Source organism: Parasteatoda tepidariorum, chromosome X1, assembly GCF_043381705.1.
Source record: "Parasteatoda tepidariorum isolate YZ-2023 chromosome X1, CAS_Ptep_4.0, whole genome shotgun sequence".
NCBI lineage: Eukaryota > Metazoa > Arthropoda > Arachnida > Araneae > Theridiidae > Parasteatoda > Parasteatoda tepidariorum.
Window position 1 is genome coordinate 21,070,862 of NC_092214.1, and position 17,352 is coordinate 21,088,213.

At 29.7% G+C, this 17,352-nt stretch overlaps 1 protein-coding gene across 2 annotated transcripts in view; it reads left to right on the forward strand.

Annotated features, from left to right (window-relative positions):
* Positions 1–7,142: 7,142 nt before the first annotated feature.
* Positions 7,143–17,352, forward strand: part of LOC107436447 (sex comb on midleg-like protein 4) — a 250,459-nt gene continuing 240,249 nt past the window's right edge. The window contains exon 1 of one of the 2 annotated variants that reach the window (XM_071187316.1): positions 7,143–7,682. In XM_071187316.1, coding sequence (XP_071043417.1) covers positions 7,305–7,682 — 378 coding nt within the window. In that variant the 5' untranslated portion in view covers positions 7,143–7,304. The remainder of the gene's footprint in view (positions 7,683–17,352) is intronic. The other variant, XM_021145057.3, reaches the window with a different exon arrangement.

Consider the following 17,352-nt stretch of genomic DNA (forward strand, 5'->3'; position numbering starts at 1 on the left):
AACGAAAAAACTCGCTTTTTTAGAGTTTCTTTCTGAGCATTTATGACCACAAAGTGTTCTAGACCCTAGAATTCTAGAGAGCGAAATTCTAATTCAGAATTCAGGCTCTCAACAAAGTGCTATTTTGCCCATCATGCTGTACAACTTTCAGTAGTTCACCTTTTCCCCTTTCTTCCAGCGTTTTCGAAGTAGGAACGGTAGATCAGCCACTTTCTACTCAATGGCGCGGTATACTTCGTATCTTGTAGTGTTGTAGATATAACATATTGATTACACTTAACTTTTATAAATATATCGAAACCCATTCGAAAATTAATGGTGTGGGTAGGAACTTCAGTGGGCAGGGATGAACTGGGATACCCTGATGGGCAGCGAACGCCCTTTTTAGGGCGCCGTGAGATATGAATGTATTTATGTAAGAATATATATAAAAATAAAAAAATTGGAAAATTTAATTTTAAATTACACGAGTAGTTTATATTATATTAAATTATTCCGAATTATTCAATTAATGAAATAAATTAGATAAATCATAAATAAAAATTGTAACTTTTATAATATTACTTATATAATATTTTAAAATATTGAGAAGCACCAATCTAAAAATAAATATTATTAAATCCTTCAAAAAAAATTTCAATTTTTTTTAAATACGCTTATAAATTCTCCTTACTGAAAAGCATAAGAGTCAGTAAAATCTTTACTAAAGCTTTCTAAAATCTTTACTAGTACAAAGGAATGAAATACATTAATATTGCAATTTCAATATTTAATGTTTAAACAAGAGTTTTGCTCGCCTAAATAATATTTCTAAAGAACTAAGACTGCTGCTTTAAAAAATTAAAATTGATTTTCTTTTTAAATATTTCTGAACTGGTTTCAAACAAACAATGTCACTTTTGATAGAAATTCAATATGTCTTTCTCAGATACCATCATAACAAACACTTCTAAATGTTAATCATCCACTAAAACGAGACTTGGTAATTTTAAGTTTGGAAAACACTCTCTCACATCTAAGTTGAACTAAAGGAATTGTTAATAAGTATTGCAAAGTTTTGTAATTCACAAGAATAAAGCGTTATTTTAACTCATATTTCATTTATTTTCATTATGCTTAGTTTGAATTATTAAATACAACCTATAAAAAATGAAATTAAAAACTATATAAGTTCAAGAATAAAAATTCAGATCGAATTCAATTTGATTGAATTGATTGAATAGAGTTTAAATGATTTATTTAATTTTTACCCGTTAATACTTTTAAATATTAAATTCCACATAAAGAAAATTTTAAATGACACATGTACATATAAATATTTAAAAATTCAAATCGCAAAAAATTTAAAATGAAAAATAATCCCTTGCAAATGAATTGAAGAAAGGAGAAGGAAATGACGTCACACACAGGCGACGCCTCTTATAGGTTACAGGCGAGGAGGAAAAGAAAACGCTAGTATGAAATTATATAGAATGACTCTGTGTTAGTTAAGACTTGATACCCATTTTCGTCAAACAAAAATTAAAACATTTTTTAAATTTAAAATACTTAAAAAAATTGCATTTTAGTAAGAAAACCGAGCAAATGAAATAAGTACTAACAAAAAATATTCTCTTTCTGCGGAATCCCTAGGATAATATCACTTAGAATATAAGATTTTCGTCATTATTTTTAAAAAAATAGTTCTCCAATTTAATTTATGAATTTTTTTCATGCACTATTGTTTAATTTTTATGTCTTATATGCAAAACATTTGTGTCGATTAGAAAAAAAAAATTACATTTGATAGCCCCGATCAAAAAACCATCTAAAGTTTTTTAAATATATCTTATTTTCCAGTTTTTTTCCCCCAGACTTGAAGATATATTTGTCTTCTTTCCCATTTCATCGTTATCCTAAAACAAAAAAGTTAAAACAAAAGTTAAAACAAACTATCAATGATGCGAAATTTTAAAAAATTAAAATTATTTAGTTTGTATTATTATTTATTTATTTCATTATTTATTTATTTACTTATTATTTATTTTTGAATATTACCAGCTTGAATTCTCATATCTCTGCGCAAGTGCCCACTTTCCCTACCTTTCATGGCTCAGAATTTTAAAAGTTAAAATTTTTAGTTCCGTGGTATACTATTTAAAATAAAAAAGAAATCCTTTCTATTTATTTCTATTTTTAAGTAGAATAAGTCCATTACGAAATGCTACGCTGTATAAATAATTTCAAACTGCTGTTAAATAATTTCAAATACAAGCTCTTATTGCTTTAATCGAACTTCTTTAATAAAGATGCGGGTGCTATCTGAACAACTTTTTTCTTTGTGATTTTTCTAAAATTATTATTATTATTATTTTCTTTTTGCGTCGCTCATTTTTTTGATATAATAAAATTGAAACTTAGAAAGACTATCTAGGTAAAATAAACAAATCACATTGCGCAAAAATGGGGTTGCCGGAAAAAGAGTGAAAAATAGACGCTTTTGTTAATTGGCGAAATTTGATTGCGGATAAGAGTGCTAAATGATGTCTGATTTAGAAAGGTGCTAATCGGTGCATTTTAATAACAATAACAATAAAAAAGCGTTCGGAGGGGATATTTTACCGATAAACTGAAAATGGCAAATACGTTTTACTTAACTTAAATTTCTAATAAATCTTGGAACAATTATATTGCATGGCTGCTGAGTTTACTGATTTTTCTTTCTTTTTCTTGCATTTTTTAGCAATTTTCTTTTTATATTCAATAAAGAAAGAGTTAAGAGAGCAATAATGAAAAAGAGGCGTACTCCTTTATTTAGTTAAGCCAAAAATTATTAGCAGTAGAATTATGTCTTCTGTCGATGAACTAAAGATGAAAAATGTTTTAATTTGTTTATATATTTTACTACTTTTCTAACAATTAAATTTCTAAGCTGCGTTTTTTTACGAGCGAATACCTATGTCTTGATTTTTTACTACTCCGTAGGCAACATGTTCCAGATTGCAAAGCAATTTGAAATTAACTTCGTAAAAAGCTCTGGGGGTTGGCGAGCATTTTTTTACGAAATTTGATGAGTTTATTATTATTTTTGCTGTATGTTTCTGATGGACAAGATAAAGATTTTATTTTCTTAATGATTATTCTGATTCACTAAAACTCAGAGAAAAACTATTTTTTACTTCAAAACTATACATTAGAAATTTCATATTTTAAATCACGTTTTTTTAGCCCTGTCCTCACGGAATAACTGTCGGTAATTTTTCAATATGCACTGCACTGAATCAACTATTAGAAAAAGTATACTTTTGTTGTCTAATTACATAATTAATAGATTTTTATTAAAATCTGTAGAATTTGATTAAAATTGAAAAATACTAGTCTATTTAAAATGTTTTCAACGTTCGAATAGGTGACAAATCACTCTTTTCATTAATTAAACGTAAATAATTTTGTCTGTAACTCGTATAATAATCCTTTAAAAACGTTTATGTTTCAACCCTCAACGCACGGTGATCAAATGGCAGGTGAACAGTGTTTCCTTTAAGCTAACAGATAATCTATACAAAATAGTAAAGAAAATATTAAAACGACAGTAATTTTGCCACTTTACCTCTTGAATGATTATCATAAACTCGTTATACATCAGACTAATATGTACTAAGTCCTAAAGATATTTAAATTATTGAAGTGAATGAATTTTTCAGCATGAAGTCTAAAAGTGAAGTAGACCTCGATTATTTTAAAATAAATTATAGCTACTTTAATTATCTTAAAGAAATTAAAAATATGGGGAAACTGAAAATTTGAAATATCTTTCTGACAAATAACTTTGACATTGATCATCCTTTAAAAAAGCCAATCCTTAAAATAAAATTGAATAATATTGTCTTAAATAAATTTTAAGAGAACTATAATATACAAGACTCTTCTGACTATGAGAGACCTTAAGAACTATGCTTATGAAAAACTCAAATAATTCAACTACTCATTTTTGATAGATAACATAATATGGATGTTAAATAATTAATGCATACATGACTTATTGCAATTGACATTTACTAAAGTAAATAAATATTTTTCTTAACTCACCAAAAATTGAAGAGATGACTAGAGGGAAAGTATTTTTTAGTGATGAGCTCAATCAAAATTCTTTCAAGAAAATGACCAAAAAGTCTCGCTCTTTTTGTTATTTCATTTGAAGTCTAAAGTTGGGCATTTCTGTTGTTTCTTATTAACAATTCGTAAGAAAAAGAGCACCCTAGAGATTTCCACGGGAAAAAATAAGAAATTTGCGTCTAAAATTCGGGCAAAGGACCATATAGGTGCATGCCATGACATAGGAGAAAAAGTAAAATCTCAAAAAAGAGTCCAACAACACTTTTCCTGAATCAAACAGATAAGATCGAGTGACTTTTGAATTTAAGTATTTTCTCATCGGCCAACAAAGGGAGGTATATCACCTCGGTGAGAGATGAGTAAAAGGATGATTTGATAAACAGTTTCTGCCAAAGAAGTATTTAGGCTTTGAAATAAAGTTGTTGTTGTTTTCTTTTAATACCAAGAACAGAAGGTTTTATCGAAACATTCTATTTCTGATAGAACCAAATCGATCAATCAGGTGAGGTGGTTGTTAGTTCCTAGGAACTTACGGTCGTAGGTAATTCTGTAACCTACGACCTCCTAGCTCCCTCTTTGTGGTCAGATGGAACAAAAAGAAAAAAAAGTCACTATTTTCCTTAAAGAAGAGAAAGCTATGTGTAGAATAAAATAAAATTTTATTACAAATCATTCATTAATAATTTTTACCCTAAATAACGATGATTCAAAGCAAAATTAATATCAATTACTTTGTCTTTTTTTTTAAAGTTTATTTCAATAGAAAGTTACCAACTTGGAAGTTACCAGTTGAAAAGGCACTCCGGAATAGGTCCCGGTATCCCGGTAGGCCATTCCATCCCTGAGTGGGCACTCTGTACTCTTAATAAGTAACATAAATTGCTTCAAAATTCACATAATCTATAACAAAAATTCTACACGAAATTTTTTTATAATCAGTGCAGTAAGTAATACTGGTATTTTAATTGACATTTAACGATTCATGAAATCTGTATGTTTATTTCAGCTTTTCAAAACAATAAAATTTGTTTCGATCGGATAAGATTTTTTTTACAACTTGAATATTCAGAGTGAAATATAATTTTAAAAGAGAAAATTACATTCCAATCAGTATAGTCTACAACTGACTCCACAATGTCTTCAGAAGTGTGCAGCATTAAAATATATTATAAATAAAATATTATAAAAGGTATCTGCCTTTTATTGATCTTGACTCACATTGGCCATTTAAATAATAAGTGTAAAGCACTAAAATATATTTACAGATGATTTTAAAAAAATGCTCAAATTGAATCAATAAAATAGACTATAAAAACAAACACTTCAATAACTTTCGACTTAGTAATCGATTTTGCATGGAATTATAACGGCGTGGAATTAAGATGGATTTATAACTGCTCTAAATACTAACCTTAAATGTGCTAATTAGTTGGTACAAGGAATATTATAAGTTAAGAAATCAAATGCAAAAACGTACTTTCATTAATCAATATTTTGTTTTTTAATTTTTTTATAGGCTTAAGATTCTTGATCCACAAAATATGGTGGTTATCTGTAAAAACGAAAAGAAAAAAAAAATTTTTTTTACCAATAATTGAAAATAATCGTTTAAAAATTTTTATTAAAGTGGGGTTGCAAAATGTTAGTATTCCTTCCAAGTGACCCTGTATTTTTGCTGAATAAAAACAGCTTAAATGACTATAATATATGGGACCAAACACCATCCATAATTATTTAATAATTCATGAATACACTAGCTAGAGATAAGGACGATACTTTAAAAAATAAATAGAATTGAATTCGGCTCTTGTTTAGATTAAAAATTGAAAACAATCGTGGTCTGCAAATAAAATATATTGCTTGCATCAAAAGATAACAATAATATATATTTATTTAATCTAGAAATCTTTCAACAGTTATATGTGCAGGAATTTAATGCAGTATTTTAAATGTAGGCCTGGATTTGTGAAAGCATATCATAGCCATAACGAAAAGTTTAAATCTTTGATGTATCTAACAACTAGATCTGTAACTGATATCAAATATAATTCGAAATATCTCTGAGCTATTTTTATGCATCCGAACATTCATATTTTAACCATATTAATAACAAACATCTTAGAGACATCCAAAATACCCATATCCCCAACTTAGAGATATCTCTCTAATATCCTATTATCCAAATCCTTCACACAACATAATCGTTCATCAAAGCTTGTCTGATTAAATCAACGACTTTTCCAATTTATGTTCAAGAAAAAATAGTACCCAGATGAAAAAAGAAAACTGGTTTTCTTTTTATTGAAGTCACTTTGAAAATATTGAAAATTCGTGTTTACGATGTGAAAAGATTTAATTGTACTTAATAATACTATTGTAATTGGGCGCTTTCATTAAAAAAAGTAGATTGAGTGTTCTAGTTGGAAAAAAGCTTATAATTAGGAGGAGTAGATTAAGAGAGGAAATTAAAATTGCAGTTGTGCTGCTTCATTCCTTGCGTTGCCTTATAAATAAATCTCTTAATGCCCTTTTAAGTTCCCTTTCTAAAACTTGTTTTATGCTCTTTCTATTTAACTATTTAAGCCACCTTTTAAAAGTTTTCTCTTACATCAATTTTTTTTGCAGTTTGTAAAGATTTTTTGCTTTATAACACAAAAACTGCACGCAATATCCAATAGAGGGCATACATATATTACATTATAATTATCTTTTTGCAGCAAAATATTAGTTACTTTATTTATCTTAGATTCAGTTAAGCCGCAACTAGTCTTAGAAAATATTAATAAAGCATTTCATCAAGTCAAGTTGAAACCATTATAAGAGTAAACAAAAATTTTAATTAGTGTTCTTGTGTTTTACGTTATAACATATTATTGTAAAATGTGATTTCTTTCTTTTATGTTTGTTGTCCTTTTCTTAGGCACCAAACGGAAATTCAAGCCGTTGTTTCGCTTTGCGATAAAAAATAATCGTCCCTTTGCAATCCTAAATACGATATTCCGTCGCTTTCAAACGGATATACGAGCCGGACGTAAAAGCTTCCTTTACTGACCCCTACTCAGCGTGATTCTAAATTTCTTGGCTGCCAAGCAACAAATATGTTCCGTTTAATTTTATCGTCTAAACAAAAAACAATTGCATACTGTTTTGAAAGCTATGAGTTCTGTTAAAATAAAAGTCTAGATTTGGTCAACTCAGAATTAGGCAGTATGAGCGAGAGCTCGAAAAAATTATGTGCAGACTGTGGTAAGACAATGATTGGCGAAAAAGAATTGAGTTTGATGCAAGAAGTGTTATTTCAGCCATTTATTCATAGTGGAGAGTTGGTGCTGGAAGTTGAGTGTGGATCAAATGTAGGATGGTTATTTATTTCTCGATTGTGCCAAGGATCGAAAGGTGCTTCTATTTGGTTTCAAAATGTTTGGCTTACGCCGAATGAATTTCAATACATAAGTGGCCGAGAGACTGCTAAAGATTGGAAACGTAGTATACGACACAGAGGAAGAAGTTTAAAGTTGTTAATGGCGAAAGGATTTTTCGATTTTCATCCTTCAATATGCGTTTGCAAAGGCATGGTTACCAAAGTGGTAAGCAAAATTTGATTCCATCTTTCGTGCTCAGTTTTTATATAATACTATTTCTAAATTATGTTGTGAAAATCAATAAAGATTCTTTTAAGCCGCAAAACAAAAATTTGGACTGATATCACAGATCTACGATTTAATGTCTGAAATAATGAGACTGATTTGGTTTAGGTTCTAATTTCAAACATTCAAAATAGCTTCTTTTTTCTAACAGCTCTTCTTTTGCGGTTTCAGTAAAGTTAGTGCTAAGAAATATGGGATTTTTCACAATTTTTTTTCTAAATTCCTGCATTGTTCACAACCTTAAGATTGATGTTGATTCAATTTTGCATACTGATTTAAAATAGGAAAGGGCATTTTATGTATTTTTCTAATTTTAGAGATTTAATGCTACTAAGTTGAATACACTAAATCGTCAGTCAACTTACAGAGTGAATTGAAATATTTTTCTTTTCATACTATTACAATTACGCATTTCGCTTAAACAATGATAATTTCACGCAAAAATAAATTTTGATAATTATTTATTATAGTTTATTATTTAATTTAATAAAAATAAGAGCAATTTTGAATTACAAACTATGCAATTTCAAACTATGAAAGTTTAAATTTTACATAACTTTAAATTTTATGAAATTTTAAAATTAAAGCAAGCAATCGAATGATCGAATTTTTACGTAGTAAAACTCCTTCATTTCATAACCGTCATTGACTAGCCGAATCAATTTTGAGTTTACGACTACTAATGCTTTACTCCATAGCCTTGTAATTTTGAACCCAATCTAGAAGATAAGGCAATTCCTGGATCAGTATTGAGAGAAATGTTGCAATTGTGGAGGACTTTTTGAGGCAACTAACCCACATTTGCTTTCCATGGAGAGGAAGACAACAAAAACCTCCCACGGTTAGCCTGACTGTAAGCCACTGAGAATATTTTACGTCAGCACTGTGGTCGGTGCTAGTCGGGTGTGGAATTCGTATCAACCAGCAGTCGCTGGGATTCGAACCCGGTGATCCTTATTGGAAGGAGAACGCTTTATCCCCTGAGCTACCACTGCTCAAAAATGCTTTGCATCGGCCGGGAATCGAAACCGGTTCGTCCTCGTCGCAAGCGAGCATTCTACCACTGAACCACCGATGCGTGTACTGAGACTCCGTAAAAGTTCGAGGGTCTGAGTCATGGCGTACTACTATTTGAGAGACCAGTATAAAAGATCAATCTCAAATAGTTGCACGCCATGCTACTATTTGAGAGAACAGTATAATAGATCAATCTCAAATAGTTGCACGCCATGCTACTATTTGAGAGAACAGTATAATAGATCAAACTCAAATAGTTGCACGCCATGCTACTACTTGAGAGAACAGTATAATAGATCAATCTAAAATAGTTGCACGCCATAGTCTAAATAGTGAGAAAGCTGCTTTATGTTACGAAACGAAATCGGACGCAAAGAAGAAGAAAAAACTTTCGGTGAATAAACGTAATTTTTTTCCCGACGGATTTGGATTCTTGGCTCTTTAAAGTAAGAAGTGGGGGTAACTACAATCTAAAAAATATGGTCAAATAGTTTAGGTAGGAGAGCAAACGATAGTTAGAACCCTTTAATTTTAATTTCATTTTTTGTATATCATAGAAGTTGTATTTCTAAATTTTTATTTCTCAAAAACTATTCGACTCTTTAAATTTTGGATTTTGTTAATTAAAATCACGTAGATTGAATTTGTATAAAAATTTATCTACTTGACAATTCAAAATTGTTACGATCATAAGTAAATTAAATAATAAAAAATAATAATAATAAAGAATTGTAAGAAACAATTTTTTGCTTAGAATTATCTTAAGTTAACTAAGCTTTATAACTGTGTGCAAGACTATTTTTGTTTCGTTTCTCACTTGACTCATTATTAAAATATTATTTTTTTAGAATTCGATTATCCCTTGTATTTTGAGGGTTAAGAATCTACATACATCGAAAAAAAATATGATTATTCATAGGTGTATGATTGTTTTTGCGTATGATTGATTTTGTGTATGATTTCATAACTATAATATTTTCTGCACCAATTAGCACATTTATAAAGTTATGCTCTCAAACCATAAAGTTCTAGTACGTAATTAGATTTTTACAAAAACCAACTACAATGTTCGCTTTGTGTTCTTCAAGTGTACACAGATTTTTCACGAGTTGCGAAAAATTGCGCAAACTAACTTCGATTAATTGTTTTTATATTTTCTTACTATACTCATACAGTACTTCACCAATTAGGGGTAGTTACGAATTCTTTAGAACAACTTTTACTGTCTTTTTTTTTTGTAAAAAAAAAAGAAGAAGAAGGAAACACTCGCTTATTGTTGCGCATTCTTATTTTTTCTTTAAAAAAATCATATTTGAACCAAAGAAATACTTTGAAACTATAGCGTAATGGAGTTCATTGAGTTCATAATACTAAAATGCGGCCGAAACGAGTTTTAGATCGAAGTTGAGGTAAATAATTTTCCACTCTTCCAAAAAAAAAAACGATAAACAGATTATCTCTTATTCATTGATCAAGTATTTATTTCTTAAGAGATTGATGATAAGTCATTAGAAAGCGTTCACTTTCTCCAAAATCACGATTTCGGTGGCCAAAAAATAGAAGCAATCCCGGAGTGTTGTTTCACAAGTAAGAATAAATGATCGGTTTACATCCCTGTAGTTGAGATCTATTATTTTTCCTCAATTTCAGTTGTCAGTTAGCACAAAATATGGTATATATCGTCTAAGAATTAAGATTGAAAAAAAATGAGCTTTTAGTTGTAAGTACTATATTTACTTATTAAAAAAATCCACACAGGTTTTGTTGTTTCATTGAATTCCAACATATCCCAAGATCGACTGTAAAATATCGTTTAGTCTCAGTTTTTTGACAAGTGTTTAATTTGAATTTATGGATCATGGAGACGTTTTCACCTTAACTTCGATTAGTTACATGGAAATTATAGGCTACTGTTTGCATGTTACGCGGTGTTAACTTACCTTTAGGGAAATTTCAAAATGAATTTCTGATGCTGTGGTTATATAATTTGGAAGCGCGTGATTGGGAACAGGTGCTGGAAAATTACCCGCATTATCAAAATAATATTAATCTTTACATATATACTTTGAAAATAAATAGGAATTTGAGTATGTGTAACTTCCTATTCTTGTTAGGAAAAAATAATAGTAATAGGCCAAATAAAAATATGAATAATAGATCAATATAAAATCATAATAATAATATTTTGATATTTCTGAAAAAAAGTTTATGGAATACATTTTATTTAATTTAGAGAATGTTAAAAAACAAAACTTTTAATGCAAAAAATATTTTAATGTAAAGAAATTAAACTAACTCAAATTTTAGAACAGCTATTGAGACATAATAGAATTCAAGGAAACAATAAACAAATACACGTTTTTAATAAATGAATATAACAATATGTCTGCATGCTCGCCATTTACTGTATGTATGTAATTACGCTGCGTTAAATTACCTGAACAGAAAGTTCAACATTTATTTCAGATGTTGCAATTATATAATTTAGAAGCACGCTATTGCGAAACAGGCGCTATAAAATTACCCGTTGCATCAAAAAATATTAATTATCAGTATTATTATAATCATTAATTGAAATTGAATCCAATTATAGCTATACTGAATCTAATAAATATTTTACTCTATTTGAATATTGCAAGCATGAATTGATATATTTTAATCAAGCATTAACTCCAAAATAAGAATTTATTTTTGCACAGTTTCATGAATCCTCGAGAGTTTTTTGACTACAGAATAGTAATAATCGCGGTGCACTGTAAAAAATTCTTAATCAAATTACGGTAAAAAGTACCGGCACTCAGGGTGCCAGTATTTTTTTTATTTAGCTAAAAAAGTACGTGGAAAGCATTACTTTGTGTAATAACAATAAAAGACGTGTAAATTGGTTATAAGTGAAAAATTGCACCGTTTTTTCATAAAATAACTACTAAACTATTACTTTTGTCGAGTGAGTTTGATTTAATTTGATACAGCGTACATAAAGCAATATATGAGAAATAATACCTCAGTTATCTAAACTACAATGCTTATGGCTATGCTTTAACTCTATTCCTCACCATAGATTCAATATGGAGTCTAAAGTTAACTTCGGAGGAAGAAGCAAATTGCAAATATCCATGCCATCATAATTTTTGAGAGGACACTTCCTCAATTTAGACATAGATCTGAAGGGGAAAGAAATTTTCGCCAGATATCTGTACCCATAGTACCGGTCAGCGACCAACCACAGGACTTTTAATTGCACAGATTTTACGAGAGCATATATCGCATTTACTCGGCGGGTCTTAGCAGAGTCGGGGATCGAACCCCGGCCAAATCGGACCAGAATTCGATTATCTAACAACTGAGCTACCACGGCCTAAATATTTCCATATTGAACTTTTTAGAAATTGAGCTAGTACCAATTTATAAATTTTTTTTTATCATTTATTAGCAAAGAGATTATAAAAGTTCCTTGCCATGTTTTTTAAAATTGAACAGTTTTGAAGTGTGTTAACTTTACTAGACTAAATGTTAATTTAGTTTACATACTCGACTAAATGCTAATTTTTCGCCTTTTATTTTCGTTTTTTTTTTTAATTGTATGACATAAATTTGATTTTTAGCGCTTAATTTGAAAACAAATTTCTTCACACGTGCTTCACGGATAAATCTCCATAATCAAAATATTTAGTCTCTCTCCAATCAGAGAAACTTCAATACCATTTTTCGGTTGTTTGAAAACATGATATAACTATTATAAAAATTATTTAATTGCAAAAAAATTTTAAATAAAGCAAGCAGTTAAACTGTTCGAAGAGATTCAACTTAGCTATTTTTTTTAATGAAATAAAACAATTTATCCTCTTAAAATTTCAATTACCATTGTGAAGCAAAAGCTCCACCTGCATTTGTAATACTTTTTTCTCATTACTTTTCTCTAAAATGGAATAAAAAAATATCTAATAATTTTTTAAGTGAAATTAGAGGGGCTTGGTATTGATTATCGGGTTTATGGTGATAAAAAAAAAAATTCTTGTGATTGCTCCATCTGTAAATCAGCTACTTCAAGTTCCCAAATTTTAATCTGGAAACTTAAAAAAAATATATTTCTTTTCGCTCTCTTGATAAAAATATATGATTAGTTCCAATTTCTTCTTGTAGCAGAAAAGTAAAGACGAATAAATCAGTCTCTAAGGTGTACAAATAAATTTTGCATTAACTATTTTTAACTTGTGTAGATTACTTTCTTAGATATTACGTAACTGACCGAAAAACGTGCCTGACTAAATTTGACAGTATTGGAATTTTTTCTAATTGATTAAATATACAAAATTGTAACATTATTATAAGAATCCTTTCGATCATATTTCTTAAGCTGAAATATAACACATTGGTTCTTTTACCCGGTTGATCACCTAACTGCACGACTATATACTTTTCAATCTGAACTCTCACCCAAGAACGATAGATTTCCTTTTCATGATGACATATTCCGAAAACTTTTTTGAAATCCATGATAGATAAGATCGCGGAATTATTTTTTGAGCTCCCTTTTGCCAATCAAAGTTAAGACTAATACATTGACCTGTGACCTTTTTCATCCCTTCCAGCACCATCTACAGAAATATCAAAGTTGCCACTTACTGATGACACGCAGATAGCCTGAAATGCACGCATCACCCCTTGTCAAATCTTCTACCAACTTCAACAAAAGCTAATCTTGTCATAAAAATGATATCGTCTGTAACCCCAAGCCACACGATGATATTCTGCCGATGGCTAACCAGGGATGGTAAAATCTTCGATCTGGTCCTATCGTAAAGAGTATCTTTTAGTGGATATGTTTCGAACACGAATATGGGGAAACTTGGCACACAGCATCCAGTCTGTAGTGTCAGATGCCGTGCTTGTTTTTGAATAATGTCATTATAAATTAGATCAAAGACTTGTCGTTCTTATTTGAAGCCATCGCCGACTGCAGAAGGGTCAGAGATCCCAGAATGTTGTTAAAACACATACATCTTTCAAACGTCTTTAAGAATCTTGTTAAAGCTGACGTGATGAGTCGAACTTTTGACTTTATATTTGCATTACTTAAAATGTGTTTTTTATTAAAAATACTTCCTGCTTGGTTTGAGACACTTAAAGTTCGTTTTACTTGAACTTTACCCTCTGTGAAGCTTTAAATAATCAACACTTCTAGATGAAACCCCTTGTCAAATAAGATTGATAATACAATTAGTTATCCAATGTTCTAATGGATATTATGTATGTTTTATTTTTAATTTTTAAAGAAGATCCTTCAAATCGTGATCTCTTTAACGCAATTTACTACTGTAATAACAGTAATTTTCCATGATCTTCTACAGGAAATTTAAATTATCTGGATTGCTATAATATATTAATGAATAAAAGTAGATACTGTAATGAATAAAAGCAGAAACCACGTTTTATGCAAAAAAATATTTCCCAACTCTAAGTTTCATGAGAAAAAATTGGATGCAAAAAGTTGAGTAGGTCATGATGTAAAATGACTCTTTTTTTTTTCTTCAAGAAAATGTAATATTGCTTTTTATTAATTCTGATTTTTTGATGAAACCATCAGATGCTAACTATTAAAATAAAAAAAAGCTGTTTCTTCTTGTGACATGTTCTTTTAAATGCTGAGTTACTTTTTCATGTGTCCCGCAGTGGACTGATCGTAAGGACACGGTTGCCTGTAGAACACCAAAGACTAGCATCACTGGCTGCGATCAGTAAGCGGGTGGGTATGACCACTTTAATAAACCTGCGTAGGGACCGAGGGTGTGCTATATCGGTCTTCGTTAAACTGTTCTGCCGTAAAGTGCTCGACTTCGCTCGCAGGTTGTCGGGCTACTAAAGCAGTGGAGCCTTCCCCTCTGCAGAGGATCAAAATTGCGATGGCATGTCTTCAGACCTCAGGGATGTTTCCCAGACCGTCCCAATAGCCCTTTGTGCAGCTCTCATGCGACGTAAATAAATACCAACTTACCAACTTTTCCATATTTTCCTTAACAGTTAGTCAGTATTTATATATCAGAAAAGATTTCCGACATAGTTGAAGGTTTCTCTATCTACTCCATTTGTTTACTTTGTTAATAAGAGTAGATAAGCAGATTTATAAGATTACCTAAGTAATAATATAAATCCTTTACCTATTACAAATAGTTAAGACTTTTTTAAAGCCGTAATAAATCATAGGAAAGTTAAAGTAGGAAATAAAATGATGGAAAAAAAGCTTTTCTTTGGTTTTGCACGAAAAAGTAAGAAAAAATATTTGACATAACTTATAAGTGTCAAGGGTACATAGTCTCTGTTAGTTTTTCGGGTAGTATGTTCATTTTATATAAAATGCATAAAATAAAATATGTTTCAACAATTTCGTATTCTTTGTTTAAAAAAAAGGTGAAAAATCGGTGGCTTGTTTTGTATTGTTCGAAAAAGGGAATTTTTCATTTGCTTTCTTCACCAATTGTGTAATATATTAGTTTAACTTCATATTTGTTTAACTTATAATTGCAATATATTAGATTAACTTTAGATAAAATCATCATAATAGCTGGAAAATTTAACGAGATAATTATTTTAAATCAATTCTTATTAATTACATCTAATATTTCACTGAGAAAAAGAATATAGCCAAAAATACCAGAATATAGTAAAATTTACCATGCTTCTAGCTCTATGGGAGCATCAAAGAGCTCGGTAATTTTTACCAAAGCTCTTTGTAATTTTGTAAAATTAACAATAAAATATGGTTTTATCTGTGATAAAATTTTGTAAAAGCGTTAAAATTTCATAATTTTATTCTCAGTTTTGTATTTTTTACCAAATGTATGGTAATAAGAAATTTAATTTTAAACCCCAAATTTTTCAAGTAAACCGCTACCGTATTAATGCTAAAATTAGCAAATGAATGGTTTAAATACCGTATATTTTGGTTTCATTAACTAAAATAAAGTTTGCTTTTTTTTTTTAACTAGAAATGGTAATTACGATACAGTACTGTAATTTTACCAAAATTTTTTTTTTCACAGTGTTAATTTATTACTTTTTTTTGTACAAAAGTATGGAAAAGTTTTTTTTCTTATAATGTTTAATTACTTTTAAAATTATTTTAAATAATTTTATTATTATTGATATTTTACCTGAAGATAGGGAAAAAATTTTTACATTTAATTTGACAAGATGATAAGCTATGACGATTATGTGATACTCTATTTAATTTTAATTTACACTGAAAAAAGTATGGTCAAAACTATAAGAATATTGTAAAATTTACCGTAATTCATACCAAAGCGCTTTGGTGGAATTAACAATATAATTTTTTTTACTAATGTTAGATAAAATTTGGTAAATGCGGTAAAATTCGTTAATTTTATAACGATATCTTAGAGCAAGGCATAAAAGCCATATGCTCTGTCATATTTACTTTTCAGTTTTGAATTTTTTAATAAATGTGTGGTAATAAGAAAAATCAACGCCTCTGGGGGTACTGGATTGGAGATCGATCGTTCTCTGATCCAGGTCAAAAATTACGATCTGTGGATGAATGAATGGATGTATTAATGGGTTCGCCCTATAAATGGGTGTGACGTGTGTGTGACTGAAGACNAAATAATTTTATTATTATTGATATTTTACCTGAAGATAGGGAAAAAAAATTACATTTAATTTGACAAAATGATAAGCTATGACGATTATGTGATACTCTATTTGATTTTAATTTACACTGAAAAAAGTATGGTCAAAACTATAAGAATATGGTAAAATTTACTGTGTATCAGGCTCTATGGTAACACCAAAAAGCTCCGTAATTCATACCAAAGCGCTTTGGTGATAATTTTGGTGGAATTAACAATATAATTTTTTTTACTAATGTTAGATAAAATTTGGTAAATGCGGTAAAATTCGTTAATTTTATAACGATATCTTAGAGCAAGGCACAAAAGCCATATGCTCGGTCACAGTTACTTTTCAGTTTTGAATTTTTTAATAAATGTGTGGTAATAAGAAAAATCAAAACCTCTGGGGGTACTGGATTGGAGATCGATCGTTCTTTGATCCAGGTCAAGAATTACGATCTGTGGATGAATGAATGGATGTATGAATGGGTCCGCCATATAAGCGGGTGTGACGTGTGTGTGGTTAAAGACGAATTCTTGGCCGTAGATGGCGCCACTGAAAACCAGGAATCGCATCCTCTGCCTTAAATTTGCTCGGTTTCACCAAGCAGGCTTGCTAGTGTGGCAGGTGGCACTAGAAACAACATAATTTTAAAAACCTGAATTTCCGAGAGTCATTACCGAAAAATGTCATCCCGAGAAATATCATTACCGAGCAGTAAGATAATTTTACCAGAAATTTTTACTCCGTTTAAGAATAACATGCAGTAGTGTCCCGATTATCCGAGTTAATGTGGACCACGACTTACTCGGATAATCGAAAAACTCAGTCAAAGCGAAGAGTATAAAAAAGAAAAGAAAAGGAGTAGGTATAAATGTAATACATTTAACAAATGCAAAATTTATACAAGTACACCACTTACAATTCATATTATAGTTAAAAATCTTACGTAGAAACACTTAAA